The sequence below is a fragment of the Typopeltis vanoorti genome, chromosome 2 (genome assembly GCF_054136105.1).
Source record: "Typopeltis vanoorti isolate ZY-2024b chromosome 2, IOZ_Tvanoo_1.0, whole genome shotgun sequence".
Taxonomy (NCBI): Eukaryota; Metazoa; Arthropoda; class Arachnida; order Uropygi; family Thelyphonidae; genus Typopeltis; species Typopeltis vanoorti.
Window position 1 is genome coordinate 42421311 of NC_143550.1, and position 22075 is coordinate 42443385.

At 35.4% G+C, this 22075-nt stretch overlaps 1 protein-coding gene across 1 annotated transcript in view; it reads right to left on the reverse strand.

Annotated features, from left to right (window-relative positions):
* LOC150108966 ((E3-independent) E2 ubiquitin-conjugating enzyme UBE2O-like) overlaps positions 1–22075 on the reverse strand; it is a 360964-nt gene that overhangs the window by 139902 nt on the left and 198987 nt on the right. Inside the window, exon 16 of the mRNA XM_090411140.1 lies at positions 4682–4785. Coding sequence (XP_090267266.1) covers positions 4682–4785 — 104 coding nt within the window. The remainder of the gene's footprint in view (positions 1–4681; positions 4786–22075) is intronic.

Consider the following 22075-nt stretch of genomic DNA (forward strand, 5'->3'; position numbering starts at 1 on the left):
AAAAACTCACATAAGCGTCTTTTTTACTTGTCCTATTATAATTACATAATAGTAAAATAGAGGGGGTAGATAAAAGGTCAAGAAACTCTTGAAGGAGTCAATGGTCAAAGAAGTTTGGCGACCCCTGGACTAGAAGAATAAAGTTCTATGAGGATGCCTGCTATGGGAAACATTAATTTATTATTTATATTTCCCAAATTTTAGGAAGTTTAACACAACTACATATATTTAGATTAGGCTGGATTTTTAAATCTGCTGCTAAAAAAGTCTTTCAAGATTGTATCTCTCATTCAGCTTACACAACAGCTAGAAACACATAAAAAAGTTATCAATCATTCCAAAGCGGACTTTGTAAGAATGAAATGCAATAAACTTGCCTCCTGCTCACCTGACAGTTAAGTCTTCTGGCCCCTTGCTAAGACTGCTGGGTGTAACTTCTGTCCTTCCATGTTGCCACCTCTCCTGCATCCTGATGTTACTATGGAAACCTCACACAAGAAAAAAGACAGACACTTAGCATCAGTTTTTTCATCTAACTCCTGCCTGCTTGACCACAACAAATTACCTCCCTACTTCCACAAGCTGCCCACTGCATGCCTCATCTGAACTTTTTGCCAGAAAGACATCAGAAACATGCTCATTAAGATATTTCACAGACAATTACAAACATCCCGCTGTGGGCATGGATGTTTTTTGATTGCCTGTGAAAATACTAGTGGTGGTCAGGTAGATGGCATTGGTGTAGATAATGAAAGTAGTTGTGGTTCATTGTAGTTAGTGGATTGAGTGGTGGAGACGGAGAGTTGTGGAGTAGGTGCCCTCCCTTGATGAGTCTTGGGACTCCCTGGAGGTGTCATGTAATAATAATAATATTTCTCCGATTGTACACCAGAATTGACACGCATCCTGTATTGTCAATATATAAAACTTTCATATTCTATTGGCATCTACCAACAGCATGGAGGCAAGCCCCCATCCTGCCTGTATGCAAAAAGGGAGATAAAAGTTAGCCATCTAACTAATGACCCATTGCTCTCATCTCAGTACTTTCAAAAGTGATGAAGGTTATCAACAATCAGCTTCTTCATTACCAGGAGACGCATCAGTTAATTAGCGATCACCAGGTTTAGCAATCATGGATTTTGCCATTATCCTCCTAATTAATCTCATCCACCATTGGACTCATGCCATGGAAAGATTTGAAGAAACTCATGTTGTTGCTCTCAATATTTCTAAAGTATTTAATTGTGTCTGGTGCCAAGGCCTCCTGAACAAACTGCCATCTTTTGGCCTCCCTTCTACACACTGTGCTTGGACTGCCAGCTTTTTTACTGGCAGTCCAAGGCAGTTCTTTTTTACTGGCAGTTCATTGTGCATTTACTGATGCACAATGAACTGGTTGTTCATTGTGCATCATAGTGGATGGCTTCCTCTCATCAGATTTCCCCATCAATGATGGAGTGCCTCAGAGTTCTGTGCTCTCACCAACACTCTTCATCCTTTACACCAGTGACTTCCTTTCTCTGACTTTAAATACTATTCACAGCTTTGTTGATGAAGTACTCTTCATCATTCAATAAACACTGGGATACCCTAATGTTAGATGCCTCAAGATCTTCTATAACCAGTGACCTGAAAAACTGACCTTCTCAACATCATGAAATGGGGTGAAGACAACTTAGTAAATTTCAATGCCAAAAAAATCCAAGCCAACAAAACTTTTCATGATGTATGTGGATTTCTAAAAGGTGTGCTTCTAATGGGTGCCCTGTACAATTGTTAGAGGAGCACAAGGCAACATGCATTAGGAATGTGTCTGGAGAATCTGTTGTGATACAAGAGATGAAACATGGATTCTTCACTTTACCCCAGAGAGCAAACAAGACTATGACCTGGAAACATTTACAATCTCCTGAGCACAAAAAAACTCAAAACTGTTTCCACTGACCAAAAAATCATGCCTACAGTGTTCTGGGATTGCCAAGGCATTCTGTTGATAAACCTCTTACTGAAGAGAGAAACAACCAATGCAGAGCTATACTGTGTAATGTTGGACAAACTGAAAGCTGACAGTCGACACAAATAACCAGGACTCCTGACAAGTGGCATGAACTTGATACAAGACAATGCTACTCCACACACCATTCGTGAGTGGCTAAGATGTAATCATTGGGAAACTCTGCCAGATTCCCCCCCCCCCCTTCATACGGACCAGATGTAGAGCCTTCAGATTTTTGTTTGGGAATCCCCCCCCCCCCCCCAAAGATATACCTTTCTGGAAGGCATTTCACTATTGATGAAGAAGTTCATCAGACAGTGCGATGTTGGTTACTGGGTGTGGGCATGGATTTCTTCAGTACCGGCACTGATAAACTGATCTATCATTGGGACAAGTGCATCAATAAATTTGGAGACTGAGTGGAGAAGTAGTGCATGTTTGCTCATTTCTTGGTGTATAATTTCAACTTCCTATTATTAAACATCCTAGAGGGAAAAAATGTATTACCTCACTTTTTGGAAACTCCTCTACAAGTCCAAAAGTGAGTGATGTAAGTGAGATATGCTATGGATCTCAACTGGAAAATCCATTTGGTGGTCAATAATTATGGTTTGCCAGATGTTGAAGGAGTTGATCATTGATGGCCTTCTCCATTACTTTAGGCCAGGCCCGCGGTGCAATTTTGTGCAGCCCACCTGCGAGTTTTGATTTTCACAAGCGAAAAACTAAAATAATCTGAATCAAATGAGTATTAGATATTTTATTTCTATCACTAATCGATAATCTCGATGTTGGTAATTTTATTTGGTGTTTTTACATCACTATATACCCATGTGTTTTTCAAATATTAGATGTGTCAAAGAAGTGTTCTTACACTATTTTGTTACAACATGCATGATCTGGGAGCACATGGGGAACGTGAGCATGCGATTAGTGTTGTTCGTTTGTTCAGCTACCGAGGTTGTGTCACTGCTGCTCACCAAATTACTAGATATGCATTGTGATGAGGCCCTTGGATAAATATATATATTTTTTAATGTGGCCCTCGGATTACCTAAGGTTGGACAGCCCTGCCTTAGGCAATGCTGAGTGAGATTAACAGTTTGATAATAAACACTTATCACTTTTTTTTTTATTGGCTACAAATGGGATTGCTTCCATAATGTAGGGTGGATGACAGCTGAGTATAATGTAGGATAGAGATAATAAAGAACAGATGTTAGTTTAGGAGTATCGCTCTCTCTTGAGCACAATTGATACTATCAGAACCAAAGCCATTTTGGTTTTGATGGTATCTAGACTGTTCAAAATTCTTCTCATGTTTTTCTGGTGGAAAACCACAGGATGCATTCAATGCAGTGTTCCAGATAAAGGAGGAGGTGATTTGCTTTCATCTATGCAAGAGTTGGATGAGAAGAATAATGATGCTAGTAGGTCAGCTTTATTACTAGGTGATGTTGCAATACTATCACCTGGATTAGAGAGACAGGAAATGAGAAGAAAAGAAATTACACCTGACATATTTTGCAAGGAACTAAAAAGAAAACTGTCATTGGCACAGGCAGCAAGTTTTTACAATTGGCTTTTTCAAAGTGATGGTTTTGCGAGCATTGTGGTTTTCAGAGTAGGCTGTGAATGAAACTGGAGAGTTTTTGTCTTAAGCCACTAACTAACGATAACCTGTTTTTTTCCTTTTTTCCTTTTTTTTTTTTTTTTTTTTTTGACTACAATGGCACATTGTAGTCTAAAAAACCACAGAGTACTGGGTGGGAATTTTGAACATGGTGGAGAATGAAGTTCCTCATTCTAAAATGGAAAATTTCTGTAACAAACAACGAGTATTTGAACCTGGATAACAGAAAGTAGTCAGGCTATGGAAAGGAGGCATAAAAGTATCGGAGATCCCACAGATCACTGATGTAGTGTCAAAGGACATGAGCTTGAGTATGGCCAATTGGATGAGAACTAATCTAATTATTATTCTGTTAAGATAACCAGAATAGCAGTTATCTTAACAGAATACCTGGAAGGAGAACTGGTTAGAAAAGATCCAGTACTGGAAGAGTGGAGATTATCATGGAATTCTGGTTGGGAGATGAACAATTTCATTTTGCTTATTGCTTGATCAGTGGAAAAAGGAAGCTAGTTTGAGTTGGACATTAAAGTCGAGGAAGATTACTTCATTATTAAGATATTTGGATTGCAGGAAATCAACTGTAAAGGATAAGAAGCCAAAGAGGTCAGATTGATTTTCAGAATTGAGGGGTAGACACAGCTGATGAATGATACAAAATGAGAAAAAGAAATCACAAGCAACAGAAGTATATAAAAAAGAGCAATTCCAGATCTGGCATTCCCTGAAAAGAAATAACCAGATTATACAGAAGCAAATGTACCACCATTGTGATGGAAGGAATCAGAATAATTCAGAACTGTAAAGTTGATTGTGGTTGTTGTAGCTGTAAGTAGAGGTGTGGTCAAAAATAGGTCTGGATGCTTGTAGGATATACTTGTAATATCATTTTCTAGGGCTATCACATTAAGAGTTGCATAATTTCCTCAACACTTATGAATTTATAAGGATGTTACTTGTTAAAATCTGTATCAAAAATATCAGCACATAAAACGCAAGCTAGATCACATGGTCTATGGTAATTATAATTAGGAGATAAAAAACCTTACCTCTTTGCTTACAGTTCTGAAAAAGGCACGTGGATCACTAGGCTGAAGAATGCTAAGTTTATATTTGTGGTTGTCAGGAACTGATTCCAACAAAGAAAATACACCTGAAGAAAGAAACTATTTCCATTTACTAATAAAATTATAAATAATATAATAATCAAAACAATAATAAGCAAAATGACTCTGCATATGGAGGTGATTATGATGAAAGGATGATTTTTTTGTTCAATGTGGCTTGGACCTGTTTATAATTAAGTATAAGGATGTCTGCATAAGTTAGATACGAATAGTGATCCAAGTTATCCTGCTGGGTTTTCTGGGAGTGTGCTGCTAATGATATCTGATGATTTGAGTCCAGTTAGGGTACAAAGCCATGACTGCAATATTATTAACAATTATCCATGAAGCAGTGAGACTGAAGCAATCTGGATTGAATTGGAGTCTAATAAGATCAAATATATAGTGGAGTGTTATTACCGAACTAATGGATTAGTTGGTGGATGATGAAATCCATCACCAAATCAACCCGATGTGTGCTAAATGAGTAATCATCATTCATAACTAATTATCTGAATATTGATTGGGTATTAGTGAAATCTCATGAGAAGAATGAAGACAAATTTATTAAGATGATGCAAGATAACTTCTTTAAGCCACATGATAGAAGGAATCTTGAGGTAAAAGAGTACTAGTCCTGATTATAGCATCAGGATTGGGAGGGGGGGGGGTCTGTCAAAGAGGTAACTATTCTGCTTCTGGATGGTGACAGTGATCATGCTGTGCTGACCTGAGAAGTGGCTAAACAGATGGATGTTCCATTCAAAAAAAGTTATATGCTGAACTACAAAGCAGGAAATTATGACAAACTAAGGAAAATACTAAGTTTGATTCAATGGTATCAGTTGCCAGATGAAAAGGATATTGACAGTGCATGGAAAGCATTAAAAAATTAAATGATGCAAAATCAAAATGTGTTCCTAAAGTTTGAAGAATATACAGGATAGGAGTGAAATGGATGGGCAGTATTATTAAGCAAGAAATTCTTAAAGAAAAAGATGATGTGGAAAAAATATGTGCATAAGGATGACGTCAGTTATGAAAATTATAAGGCATAAACTAGAAACATTACAAGTATTGTACAGAATGCCAAGTCTTGGTATGAAAAGAAATCTGCAAGCTACAGACAACTCATAAGAATTTTATCATTATGTTTAAAGTAGAAGAGAGAATGAATATCGAAAAATAACATTAATGAATGCAGATGCAGAAGAGATACAGAACCATCAATGTAATGTATGCAACAAGGAACTTAATATTGCCTCTAAACTGAATGAAGAAACTCAGGTATATGAGAAAGAGGTACTATACTAGAGGTTGTTACATAAACTGCATAAGAATTCAGTGAATAGTCTGATGGGATATCATCACAGATGCTAAAAGAGTGTTCAGATGAACTGGTTCAGTCTTTTGACTTGGTTGTATAATTTGAGTCTCAGCATAGGGAAGATTCCATAAGAGTAGAAAGTAAGATAATCCATTGCACAAGAGTGGTGAAAAGATGTGTTTAAAGACCTATTAGTATCTCTGGAGTGATGGTGAAATTTTGGAAGAGCTGGTAAGGGTTCGCATACAGAAATAAGTTGACAGGAAATCCATACTTTGTAATGAACAGCATGATTTACTAAGGAAAGGTCATATATGAGTAACTTACTCACATTTTGATTCTGAACTTTTCACAGGATACAGCATGGAAGGTGATTGCATAAGTTGAAATTTGGATTATAAACTATTACTTTAGATAAGATCTTGGATGACTTACTGAAGTGGTGTGTGTGTGGGGGGGCATGAGTCTGCAAGTTTAAGGTGACCAGTGGTGTACCCCAAGGATCAGTACTTGGGAAGGATTTCATATGAAACCCATTGCTGTTTGCTAATAATGCAAAGATAGGTGGGATAATCAGGAATGTGACTGACATGCAGCACTTTGGATTTGAATAGGCTATAATTATTGACATGTGAAAATGGCTACTAGGTTCAATGTTAGTAAATGCAAAGTTATGCACTTTAGTGTAATGAGATATCCAATGGTGTATTATATAGTGGGATTTTGCTAGGATAGTTGAATGAATTTAGGGGATTGGCAAGGATTGCAAATACAACTCAGATGCTAAATGCAATGAAACAAACATTGACATTATAAGGATAGAGAAGTAATTTTGCCTCTTTATAAGCCTTGATACAACCTCACCTGGAATAATCTGTGCAGATCTAGTCACCGGTTTTTGAAATGATGTGGATGAAAAGACGAGTGTTAAAGATAATACTGGAAACAGGAGAATGTAGATTATGAGAAGGGATTACAAATTTATGGACTGCAGATGCTAGCAAACAAGGGAGAGTGATATGATAGAAACCTTCAAAATTCTGAAAGGAACATATGCAAGGGTTGTTTGAAAAATTTGGTAAATTTCCAATAGACAGCGACACAATTTGTTCATTCATACCAGTGTCGGCACATATAATCTTTTTCATGATCCCTGGCAAAATTTTAGTGATGTGCAATGTGTAGTTCTCGTTTGGCAAACATTTAAAATGACCATGTTCTCATTTTTCATAAAAATGGAGAAAAAAACGAGTTTCGTGCAGTGATAAAACATTTTTATTTTAAGAAGTGGATGGCCATGCAGATCAAAGCCACGTTAGATGCAGTTCATGGGGTGTCTGTGCCAGCATTAAAGACTACAGGGTGTCCTCAAGTTACGCCGGAGATCCATTCCTATGGACTGACGTAAGGCGATTTTCGATGGAAGTTAGAATTACCATAGCCTAAGTTACTTACCTAACCTAAAACATCCTAAAGTCATACATATATATCAAGAAACAGAACTAGGCCATAGGAAAATGAAAGGGAGAACATAATTACTGTATAGTACAGAAAAATGACAAAAATGAAACTAATAAAAAAACAAACATAAAAATGAGAACAATTCAAAAAATGACAAATGTTCTCATCCTTGAACACGTGAAAGGATGCAAACTTTATCCTTGATAATAGTCGAGACTGTGGTACAACTTAAATTCAATGCACGGCCGATGTTCGTTGGTGTCTCTCCCTTTTAATAATGTCTAATTTCACTTCTAATGTAATGGCTTTCCTTTTCTTCGACACACTGCCATCGGAAGAGTCTGCCTTATGTTTGGGAGCCATATTGAAGGGTAAAAAAGTCACAATAAAACACAGAAGTGAGAGAACGGATGTAAACAAAGCACGCATACCCAAAGAGTGTACGATGGGACCCAAGCGACGCCACCTCTCCCAAACAAACGCTGCGTAACGGTGTATTCTGCCATGCTCACAAAGAAGTTTGCCCACGACATTTGAATTTTACGTCGTGCTGCTTCAAGTTGAAATTTATTTTTTAAATTATTTATGGGATTACTGCCGTAAAGTTGAAACGATGCATGTCGAGGATGACGTAGGTCAAGGACCCCCTGTATTTATTTTTGAATAAATGAGCTTAAACATAGTCATAAGTCCATCAACGATGAAGCGAGCTTCAGCCATCTGACTGAGGTCACTACGAAGGAAATGATTGACAAAATCCATGGTATTGTTATGTAAAACTGCTGAGTGAAAGTGCGTGAAATTGCTGAGATTATAGGCATCTCAACTGAAAGGATGCATAATATCCTGCATGAAAAATTGCACATGAAAAAGCTGTGTGCATGATGGGTGCCACGATTGTTGACTGTTGATCAAAAATGCATGTGAAGAGACATTTCAAAACAGTGTTCGGCGATTTTTAATCGCAATTCACAGGATTTTTTGCACTGATTTGTGACTGCAGACTAAACTTGGATCCACCACTACACACCTGAGTCCAAGCAGCAGTCAAAACAGTGGACAATGCTTTTTCACCTGGCATTCTACACTGTTTTTGACTGCTGCTTGGACTCAGGTGTGTAGTGGTGGATCCAAGTTTAGTCTGCAGTCACAAATCAATGCAAAAAATCCTGCGAATTGCGATTAAACATCGCCGAACATTGAGCTGAAATGTCTCTTCACATGCATTTTTGATCAACAGTCAACAATCGTGGCACTCATCACGCACACAGCTTTTTCATGTGCAATTTTTCATGCAGGATATTATACACCCGTTCAGTTGAGATGCCTATAATCTCAGCAATTTCATGCACTTTCACTCAAAAAACCGAAGACTGTTTTGTCAAGTGGGAAAGTGATGGCCACTGTTTTTTTTGGGGGGGGGGGAGATTCCCAAGGAATTAGCATGATAGACTATTTGGAAAAGGGTAAGACAATAACAGGAATCTATTATGCATCATTGTTGGACCGTTTAAAAGAAGAAGTGAAGAAAAATCGGCCAAGATTATTGCACAAAAAAGTGCTCTTTCATCAAGACAATGCGCCATTGCAATGGCAAAATTGCATGAATTGAGGTTCAAATTGGTTCCACATCTACCGTATTCTCCAGACTTAGCCCCATGTGACTTCTTGTTCCCAAACTTAAAAATTTTCACCAAACGAGGGTGTTATCAAAGCTGTCAATGACTATTTTGCACAATTTGACAAATCCTACTTTTTAGATGGGATGAAAAAATTGGAAACTCGCTGGACCAAATGTGTAGACCTTAATGATAATGTTGAGAAATAAAGGTGATTTTTTCCAAAAAAAAAATTATTTTAACTTATTTTTTTACCAAACTTTTCAAACAACCTTTGTAGGATATTAGTAGATGGAATTTTTTTATTTAATGGAAGGTGGGAAAGGATGAGTGGGCATTAATGGAAACTGAGAATGAATATGATCATGAAAGGGATGAGAGCTAGATTTTTTGGACATTGAGTGGTGACTATGTGTCTGGAATAGTTTTCCTTTGGAGGTGGTGGTGAGTGCAAGCAGCATTAATGAATTCATGGCATTCTGTGTGTATGGATGATATATGGCTTCTTTTGATAAGTTCCCTGACTCTTTAGAGGTATCTAGTAATAATAATAATATAATTTTGAAAAAGCCCATACCAAATCATTTTGTTTTTAGTTGGTATCCTTTGTGCCAGCTTCTATTAAATTTAAAACAAAAATAAAAATAAAATAAAGCTTGTGAGACAATAAGTGTGTGCTTCTACAGGGTGTCCCAAAATTCACGCAAGAAGTAATTTTGATAGAAAACACAGGTTTTTAATTAAAAATTGTAATTTCTTATTGATTCATAAGGTATACAGTATAGGGGTATGCATGGAATAGCATATCGGGTAAATGGCCTCCACGGCTTTGCTGGCACATACGCACCCTTTTGTCGATTTCCATGAATGTTTTACATAAATGTGGCTGAATTTCGTTGATACAGTGCTCAATTTCCTCCTTCAAGGCGTGAGTGGTCGTGGGCTTGTTGGCAAAAACCTTAGACTTCAAAAAACCCAAAGAAAAAAGACCAATGGCGTTAAGTCACATGATCTGGGCGGCCAATTCTGATCACCAAAACGGGAAATTACACAACCAGGAAATGACTCATGCAGTAATTGAATTGTTTCTCGGGCTGTATGACATGTGGCACCGTTTTGTTGAAACCACATGTCGTCCACATCCATATCTTGAAATTTAGGCACAAAAAAATGGATTATCATGTCGCGATAGCGAGCACCATTAACTGTTATTGCCTTACCAGCCACATTTTCGATGAAGAATGGACCGATGATGCCTCCAGCCCAAAATCCGCACCAAACAGTGACACATTGTGGATGCATTTGTTTCTCAACTTTCATCACTTGTGGATTTTCTGAACCCCAAATGCGACATTTTGTTGATTAACGAAGCCATCAAGATGAAAATGAGCCTCATTTTCATTTGAAAAATAAGCATCCACTTGTTGTTCCATAATCCATTCAATGAACTCTCTTCGCTGTGTGGTCAGTAGGCTTCAGTTCTTGAGTCAATTGAACTTTGTAAGCATAAAGATGCAAATCTTTCGTGAGAATACACTGTAAAGAGCTTCTTGAAATGCCCAATTCAAGACCACAGTGCCGAATTGATGTTCCTGGACTCTCAGCAACATTCTCATGAACTGCTTCGATGTTTTCTGTTGAACGACAGCCAGTGTATAAGATTACTAATTGATCCAGTTTCCTTGAATTTTTTAAATTAATCTTTTGACAGTTGAAGTTAAATCACTATTCCAACCATATTTTGTACGAAAATTGCAAACTGTAGCTGCCAAACCTTCATTATTTTTAAAATATTGCTCAACAATGAAAATGAGTTGTTCTTTTATGTAGCACTCCATTTTTAATAACCCTGAACTGTCAGCTGTCACGCTGTCTTTTTTTTCTCGTTGGCAACACTTTACCGCACAAATGGCGCTAAATTTAAATCTTGCGTGAATTTTGGGACACCTTTTATAAAGATGATACATCTTTGCTTGATTAATATAATTATTCAAGAACAGGATGAATATATTAAACCGGTTTAAAATTGTGATCAAATTAAAAGACATCAAATTGGCCAACAACGTAGATGCATAAATCAGTTTTATTTAAAACTTGCACATTTTTTAAAAACTGTTTCATTAATCAAGATCTTCCTTCGGTCAAATTCACTGTAACTGTGGACATAATTTTACATCTGACCTTTTTTTCTTTTATTAGCAATTACCAAAGTTTTTCTTCATTTATCAAATATGTTTTTTTTTTCTTTAGGTGCTGATTTCATCAGCACTGAATTTTATAAAAATTGATAATTATTTCCACCCAGTGGTTGGAACCCCAACCTCCTCCATTTTTAGATGTTTTTCTTTAAATTTGCAATACTATTTCTCACCATTTTGCTAGATTCTTCAGCCTTTCTGCTTGCCAGTAGTTAACACTCCCAATTCAGAGAATTTCTCCCCCCTCCCCACGAAACTTTTTTTCGTGTTTAAATCTGCTATCACTAACATAACATTATATAGGAATTTTGTCACCTTCAAAAATAATTAGTCTGACTAAATTTTCCCTAAAAACAATGGATTTTTTTGTAAATGTTCAAAATGCCACAAAGAAAGAGTGTAAAAAATCAGCAGGTTATTTGATTACTTTCTAGTTGCAAACCATGATTTTCTGTAAATCTCTAAACATTATGACTGGCTACTTTATGAGAATACTTGAATTCCAAATTATTTCTTGTGAAATATACGGTTTTGAAATTATGCTCAAAATTACTACTTGAGACTCTAGTAGTATTGTTTTGATTCAAAAATAAAGATAATGCTAAAATATTTAACTGTGAGAACATTATTTTCATTACTTAAAAAACTTAATTCTGTAAAAATATTCTGAATTGTTTTCTGCTTCAGGCAGCAATCAAGTCTAAATCACAAGACTGATTTGCCCATACCAGACAAGCACTGCTCCTTCAACTTTAACAACCTGATGGTTAGAATAGATGTGGCCTCACTTTTGTTTAATAAATATTTCACCAGCAGACATTTCTGGAATTATTAAAGGTGATCCTCTCTTGCTATTTTAGAGCTAATACAGTTTGCAATCTATGCAAGTTATTTTGTCCAGAGAGGCTAAACTTGTTCTAAATGTGTTATTATGGAGTTGTTTATTATTTTCCATCAGCCATTTTAAGCATGTAAATACCTGTACACAGTGTTAATACATATATAAAAAGAGTCCATCACAGCATATCACTACTGAGACACACTGATCTCAAATAGTATGATTTTGCATGCTAAAGAGAAACTAATCTGTTACAATAATAATTTATGCTCTTTGAACACCCTATCCCAAAAACTTGAGATCTAATCACTTTCTCACATGGCTCAACAATCTACTCATGTGACACTACTCCTGCAAGAAGTTGCTATAATGAAAGACATCTTATCAAGAATAGATTATAACTCTATTTGAATCAGAGATAGGGCAAAAGCAAACTTAATTCTATAACTAATGAAACAACCATGATAATATTGAAGGAAAAAGTACCATTATAAAAATTCATAATTAGGAAATTTTATTTTGTGTACTTTTGTTTCCTTATTCAAATTAACTTTGGTAAAAATTAAAGATACCAAGAAATTACATCATCATCATCAAATTCCTGCCATGTACCCTCAAGGGGTGTACAGGATATGATAGTACTACATGAAAAAAATTACATCATTACTAACTTCCTCTCTACAATTTTCCTCCAAATCAGTCTGTTAGTTGTCACGACTCCAACATTATCAGATTTAATATTTCTATCGTCTAAGGCACTTTGTACCGTATCAATCCACCAATATCTTGGTCTTCCTCTGGGTCGTTTTGCTGCCAACCCGGCAGAGAACACTTGTTTTGCTAATCTTTCTTTGCCCATTCTGTTTAAGTGACCATATCACCTGAGATTAGCTCTGCCAATGCATTCCTGGATGTTGACAATGTCAAGTTCTTTCATAATATCCTCGTTTTTAATATGATATTGCCATTGATGCCATCTGTTCATTTCTATAATCTTTCTCAGGACTCTCATATCTGCAGTCTCTAGTCTTTGGTCAAGTGTATTACTTCTGACCCAGCTCTCAGATCCATAAGTTAAAACTGGTTTGAACACTATCTTGCATACAGCTAATTTAGTGTTCTTACTAATTTCTCTCTTATTCCATATGAATTTATTCAATTGAATTCCTACCATACCAGCTTTGCTGATTCTGTTGTCTATTTCTATATTTAATTTACCATCTTCAGTAAAAATCGTGCCTAAGTAGCTGAAATGTTTCACTTGTTCCACAAGTTCTCCATTCACAACACAGTTGACATTTTCAATGATTCTGCCTATTTTCATTGTCTTTGTCTTTTTATTGCTGACCTTCATACCATATCTATTACAACAGCTATTCAATTTAGTCAGAGAATCTTGTAGACTTGTAGCGGATTTATTTAGAAGTATAAATCATCCGCATAAAGCAAAGAGCTGCCATTAACATCTCCAATTCTGATATCATGTTTAATACCACTTTCCTTCATAATGTGATCCATATAGATAATGAATAACAGAGGGGATAATTTACATCCTTGCTTCACACCAGATTTAACATTAAACCATCTTCCTGTACTTCCTTCAATTCTAACTGCTGACTTACAACTCAAATAAAGACTAAGTATTGCTTGATATAATGCCCCATTGACACCATATAACTGCAGCGTATTGAATAGCTTCTCTCTTAGCATCTTGTCATATGCCTTTTCCAAATCGACAAAACTTAAATACAGATCTTTGTTATATTCCCATGCGTTCTCGAATATTTGTTGTAAAGTGAAGATCTGATCCTGACAGCCTCTATTTGGACTGAATCCAGCGTGTTCTTCACCAAGCTTTTCTTCCACAATTCTTCTCAACCGTTTCTCAAGTATACTTGCATAGATCTTGCCAGGAACATTCAGTAGGGAAATACCTCTGTAATTCTCACATTCAGTTTTATTTCCCTTTTTATATATGGGTACTATGAGAGCTCTACTCCAATCATCGGGAATTTGTCCCTCTGTCCAAGCTTTCTGAACTATGCAGTGCAGCCATTGTAAGACTCTTATACCACCATAGTTCAGCATTTCTGGTCGAATATCATCTACCCCTGCTGCCTTGCCACATTTCAAGCCTTTGATGGCTTTTTCTACTTCAAGTATGGATATATATTCCTGACTGCATGCCTGGTCAGTGTTTTTTACCACCATGCTGTCATCACTGCTTGTTTCATTTAGCAGTTTTTCAAAGTAATTACTCCATACTTCAAGGATATCTTTTTCTCCCATTTTCATGTCACCTTTATCATCTCTGACTCCTTTTACTGCACTCTTTCCTCCATTCCTAAGCTTCAACAACCTCCAGAATATTTTGCCACCTTCTTGATATTTATTTTCTATATTCTTGCTAAAGTCCTCCTATGACTTTTGTTTAGCTAGTTTTACACACTGTTTAGCTTTCTTACATTGGTCTCTATTCTCTAAGAGCACACTCTGAGGTCGAAACCAGACTGGTTTTGACCTCAATAAAGGTCGAAACCAGTCTGGGTAGTGACCTTCCCATATTGCATAGCATTATACATGTCCACAGGAGATGTGCTTTGCATTATGGGATACTAAGGCAAATGATATGAAGTCATTTAGCTTATTTATACGAGTTACCCCAGTCCTAAAAATAGCTCAAGTGCAAAAAATTGTTTGCTTACACTTGGATAAAGAATTAAACCAAGTATATAATTTCTTGGTATCTCTAATTTAAGTATAACCAAGTTGGAAAACTTCCAATAACTTTGGTATATCATTGCTGCATAAAACCACAGCAGATTCCAATTAATTGAGACAGCCAATTTATTGGAACAAGTCTAGAAAAACAAAAAGTTTTTCTAGAGATTTTCAACATTTTCAACAAATGAGAATATAACATGAATTTGCTTCTTTTATTTCTTGCTCACTGTTTAACCTGGCCAGCCAATAACCTTTACCACATGGAGTGTTAGAAAAATTACATAATCTTGATTGAAAAATTTAGTGCTGATAAAACCTGCAATATTGATGAAACAAGGCTATATTATTGTGCCACATCAGATGGTTCCCAGTGTTATGCTGTTCAAATATGTCTGGAACTAGTAAATGAAAGGTATTAGTTATTGGAAAAATGGCCTGGCCTTGATGCTTTAAAGGGATTAGAACAGAAAGTTTACTAATTCAGTACCATGTGAACAAAAATGCATGGATGATATCTGAATTTTTTAAGACGTAGCTTATGAGTTGGGACATGGAATTACAAATGGAAATCAAGAAAAATTTTACTGGTTCTCAACAACTGCAAAAGAAGTCAGGGCAAATGTTAATCTTTTACAAGCAAATATGGTTTACAGCCAATAGTTGGCAAGGCAACAAGACTATCTGAAACTGTTTTGTTCACTATGGCTTAAGCATTTAATCATGGATATACTAGATATGGCCGACAGTAAAAATGACATCCTATTAAATGCAAACTACATCAGAAATTCTGAAGAGTTTGAATCCCTTGATAGTTGTCTTCAATACTATAATGAAAATGAAGACTTTGAGGAGGAAACTGAAGCAAATCATCATATGACATTAGAAGAAAAAGAAAGTGATGGGGGATGACACCCCTGAACTTGAATGAGTGACTAACCAGGAGTTAGAAATTTATTACTGGATTATGATATTTCATGCCGGAAGGAAATATATAAATCTGCACTAAATAACCTATACTGATTCTGTTTAATTGCAGCCATAAAAAAAAAAAAAAAAAAAAAAATCTGACAGGCTAAACTCGAACATGTCTTAAAATGCCATTAATTGCTAAGAAGAACATGCATGCTTAATACTTATATAAATGAAATTATTTTTAAGGCAATACTTTAATTAAAGCCAGTTGTTTAAATTTATCTATAACTCAGTAATTTTGCTAAGCAATAAACTTGTACATACAGTTTTTATCTCTTAACACGCAACTTTGTTTAATTGGGCCAAATTATGACATTCTCAATGTGCCTATTTAAACTGGAATCTTTAAAAAAAGTTTGCAGTTAAAAGTAGTATACTGCATACTACTTTTACAAGGTTTACTAATATAATTTATCTCGTAATTCTCTCAGAAAAAGTAACGTAACATCATGTTAGATGTTTAATGAAGTGAAGAATCACTGAGGAAAGATGAATTTAATTCAGAGGGAGGGACTGATTCTGACTACATTATGTTAATGGATTTTAGCTAGTTTGTGTTGTGGGGATAAACGCTTTATTATTCCTCATACTAAAATAGATACCTACTAATTATTTATTTGGAAAAAAGTCATTAAAAGGCTTTAGAAACTTATTTCAAGGAAGAATAACAAATATCAATTATTTGATATCGAGTAGGTAAAAATGTTAGGAGTTATCTTTTCTCTTTTCAGCACTTTTACTAGAATAATTAATAATACTGAGAACATTTTTGGGTGAGTAGCATGCTGCCATTGCTTTTTCACTTTTTTTTTTCATCTAATATTGGTGTTCTCTGCATTCTATTCCATAAGATTTGCATTCTATTCTATTCCATAAGAAACTCTGAAAGTGCAAATCTTATGGAATCCTTATGATTGTGCTATGGATTATGTGTTATTGTGCTAAAGTAATAACAAACAAGTTAACACCTCTTCGGACTCAAATCAACCAGTAGAACAAATAGGATTCCATAAAGGCTTTAACACAACTGATCATATTTATGCAGTAAAACAAATAATAGAAAAAGCAGAAGAAAAACAATTGCCTCTCTGTTTAAACTTCATTGATTATGAAAAAGCATTTGATTCCATCAAAACTAATGCAATAATCAAAGCACTCCAAAATCAGGGAGTTCCTGGAGAATATATGGACCTCCTCCAGGCAATATACTTCACTGCAACAGCAACAATCCAACTTCACACGAGTAGCAATAAAATATCAATTGAAAAAGGTGTCCGACAAGGAGACTATCATCCAAAATCTTTACAGCAGTCCTTCAAGAAATATTTAATAATATAAACTGGACAAACCTTGGTATAAAAATTAATAACAGAAACTTAACACACCTAAGATATGCAGAGGATATCATAATTTTTGCAAACACTCCAGAAGACCTTAATATAATGATAGACCTATATCATGAAAGCAAAAAAAAGTCGGTCTAAAGATAAACAGAGAAAATCTTAAAATCATGTTTAATCATTTTGTAACACCAAAAAACATAATAATAGAAAATAATTTCTTGGAAAGAGTCTCTTCGTATATATACTTAGGTCATCTCATTGATCTAAACTGTGGACTCCAAAAGGAAATAAACAGGAGAGTTCAACTTGCCTGGAGTGCATTCAGAAAATCGAAAAGCATTTTTCAAAACAATGATGTCCCACTCTGTTTAAAAAGGAAGACATTTAACCAGTGTACACTTCCAGTCATCTCATATGGTTGTGAAACTTGGTCGCTAACAAAAGCACTGGCAAATAAATTAACAACTCAAAGAAAAATGGACAAATTGATGCTAGGTTGATGACAAGTTGATGCTAGGCATCACATTAAAAGATAAGCCAGACTCGCATCACTGACATCATTCTTCACCCCCAAGCAACTAAAATGGAAATGGACTGTACATTTATTCAGAAGAGAAAATGAGCGATGGACCACCATACTAATGAACTAGATTCCTAAAGAAGGGAAATGAGGCCGAGGATGTCCTAAAAGAAGGTGGAGTGATGAACTGTGAAATTTTGTTGGGAAAAATTGGTCAACCATTGCCAAGAACAGAGAAAGGTGTTAAGAACTGGAGGAGGCCTTCGTCCAGCAGTGGACAGAAAATGGCTGAAAAGAAGAAGAATCATCATCATCTATAAATGCTGAAAAGTGCCACTTTAAGGAAGTATGCCAAGTTACTTGAATACAATAGACCATCCAGTCTAACATGAAAAGGAAGATGGAAAGAGTACAATGATTGATAATTTGAATCTTGTTAATATAGAAATGGCTGAGTTGTTTTATTTTTAACATAATCATTAATACTCTAAGGTTAATCAGAGCTTCAGTGACATGCTATAAAATAAACATGGTATTACGAGATATGCATAAATATGGTAATGACAGAAAAGGCATTAGCAAGTCAAAATGATATACATCACATACAGTTGATTCTCAATATAGCAAACATGGCAATACAAACTCATCGACTCTGCCTACACACATAGCACCATTGCAGTATAAGTTTTGTGACTAAAACTATTTCTGTAGTCTTGAAGAGTTTCTGACAGTAAGAGTAAATAAGTAATGCAGTTAAACAAAAAAGCAAATTGTTTAAGAATCATAAAATACTTAATTGCAGAGTATGTTAAAATAGTTTTGCTCTGAATGCAGTTAAAAAAAATCATAGTGTGAATATACTGTACCATGGATATGAAGTGAGTATGAGCTTGATATATATTTTACAGCTATCAATAAAGAGTTAGGATTTCCTGTGTATTGTCATATGGAAGAAATCACTTAGATATTCTTACACAAGCTAAGTAGGATTTCATGTAGTTAAATACATAATGTTTGTGGAAACAGTCATGCAATACTACATGTAATGTGCAAACAGCCAATCACTACTTCAGAAAAACATTTATTGCTATTTCGACGGTGCATGCCACATTGCTTTCAGGTGTGAAAAGAAAGAAAGAAATGTATTGGCTTAAAAGCTAAAATCATAAATACTCAATCATTTAGCAATAACAATGGAAAGGACATATCGGTTGCTAAAGACTAATAAACATTATGCTTGCTTCATCTAGATCAGGGGTCTCCAAACTGCGGCCAGCAATATGATTTTATCCGGTCTGCCAACTGGACTAATTTTTCAATAAGAATCCGCCAAAAAAACATGGGGTGTTGATAGATTTCAAATGCATTAATTAGAATTGTGTTCAAAATATATTCCCGAATAGCAAAACGTAACCGTAATCCAAGTTACGGTCTTTCTGACTGTAAAAGGTCGGTTAAAATGGACTAACGAAGGAAAAAAATTTAAAACGAAATAAAAAAGTTACATCCGAATAAACTTTTTTTATCAACAAAAAAAATTTATGTCACACGAAATAAGAAGACTTAAAAAAGTCGGTAAAAACACGGTTAAAATGATAGTTGATTTTAACCATGTTTTTACCAACCAACGAGCAAAAAACAAAATAAAAACAAAATTTCCCAATCTGTATTCATTGACAAAAAACTCGAAGTTATACAAAATTAAAAAAAAAAGTTACATGTAAATTGTCGGTGTATATTCGGTTCAAAAACTAACGACCAGCAAAAATTTAAACAAATTGTTTCCCAAACGGAAAAAAATGAATTCGGCTATTTAAAAAAAAAGTATCAGTTCGCGTAGAACATTTGACATTGCTACTTGTAATTAGCACTTCAAAATTTGAACCTGAGTTCAATAAGATTTTAAAAACACAAACACAGCTAGATCCTTCACGTTAATGGTTTTATTATAATTTGTGATAAAAATGAGAATTTGCTGATAGTGTTCATTGTCATTAATATACGATAATTTAATCTCACATACTCTGTAATCAGTTTTTATCTGCTTTCAATAAAACTCATATCTAGTTCTAGAGTTTTTTTTATTACTACGGCCCACTGAACAGTGCTGAAGTACCTAATGTGGCCCTCATGGTGAAAAGTTTGGAGACCGCTGATCTAGATCACAGGTGGCCAACAACAGGCCCGCAGACGGCCCATAACATGATTTTGCGTGGCCCGAGGCAGGATAAAAACTATATTAAATTATACGTATTATTAATTTAACTATTGGTTTCGACAGTAGATTTTCTGGTTGATATACTAGTTATATTCATTATTTCTGATGATGGAAAAAATTTATATTCTCAACATGGAATCAAAATAGCTTCAAAAGATTACTCAATTTATAAAATCTACTGCTTCTCTGTGCGAGTTGTGGTAGTGGGAGTGGCAGATTTCTATGCGCTCCAGAGTAACACATCAGTGAAAGTCACTTGCTCTGCTCTGGTTACAGAAATATGTGATTAAATTTAATTTAACAACTTATATTTAAACCAATCAAGTATTTTATATTGTTCTCCCAGTAGTAAAATGATTTAACAAATATAATAATTCGATACATATAACTACTGCCTTGAAAAAATGCAGAGTTTATTTTTATTTAAGTTCTGTCTAAAAGACAGACTTTTAGACGCTACCACTCGTCATATATTAGCCCTTGTATAGAATGAAGTTGGCCACACCTGATCTAGATCATTACACAATCAAGGACATACTTAAGAGCAGAATAAGCAAATACTCATTTAATACTCATTTTATTCATTGTATATAAACTCATTTTGTTGAATTACAGATCAAGAATATTTACACTACATTAAAATTAAATGGGAAATTAATTATGAATTTATTTTGATCACTAATGACATTATCTATCATATGCACCTGCATGTTTCAAGGTCAACATCATTGTGAATAAAGTTCTACAAGATAATCCAAGAAGTTTGCCTTGTTTAGTTAAATCAGACATTTCAAATATTTTATTTCCCTTTATAATTTTATAAATTTAATTCTGTATAATTTACACAAGCAATGGCTTTTACACCCAAGAAGGCTAATGAACAGCAGCACAGTACACTGTTCTAATATAAATCCTAAAAATGCATGATCAGAACATTAAACACATGAAAAATTTTATATATAGAGTTATATATAAAATCTATATATTTCACTCCTGTCTTGGAATATCTTAGACGAAAGCCAGAAGCAGAACAATGGTAGATCTAACTGCATTATAGAAACTATTTTGTAAAAAATTAGAGATCAAATTGTGTGATCTGGATGAAAACTGAAATTGATGAGATACACTGCTTGGAAAGAAGTCAATGGACACCATAGTATGAGGAACAAACAGCCATGGCACCCACCTTAATAAGATGAAGGATCTCCTTTCTCTGCAATGGCTGCAGCAATCACAGGGCACACTTTTCACAAGCATACAGTAGTGATCAGTGGGAATTTTGAACTATTCTTCCTGTAAGCATATAATGAGGTCATGAACTGTTCTGAGGAAGGTGTCCTATGATTTCACCTGACACTCCAGTTCATTCCACAGATGTTCAATAGGGTTGAGATCAGGGCTCTATGGAGACCAGTCAAGTCTGGTGACGTTAATGTCCACAAACTGCACAGTTACAGCAGTAGCCTTATGACATGGTGCATTGTCTTGATGAAGGAGACAATAGTCAGTTCTGTAGAAATGTCACAAAGTAGGAAGCACTGCATTGTCCAGAATGTTCAGATATCTCTCGGAGTTCAATGTTCATGGCATCACAAACAGAGGGTCGAGGCCAAACAAAGAAAAATAGAACCATATCATCACATCAGCACCTCCGAATTTTGCAGCTGGGGTTATGCACTCTGGTAAGAGACATTCACCAGCATCCACCACACCCATCCATCTGCTTAGTAGCAGGATTTGTCACTCCATAACATTCAAGCTTCCATATCCCACTATACATGCAATTTGCACCACTGAAGATGACGCTGCATATTGATTCAGGTAATGTGGGACTTGAATATTGTGGTCCTATCATGGAAACCAATGTTGTGAGCCTCAGTTCTGAATGTTTTTTGTGCAGATTGGTGTTCCAGTTGATGCCCAGAACTCCATATTCAAAATGTCAGTCGATGAATGGCAGTTTTCACATATTATCCTTCACAGCACCCTATGGTCAGTGTATGTATGTGTATGACTCGCCCACTGCAGGTAGCAATTGCAGTTGACTCCCTGCACTTCCATATCAGCATGTTATTAGTGATTATTGACCTTTTTGTTAACAATTTGCCAAACAGATA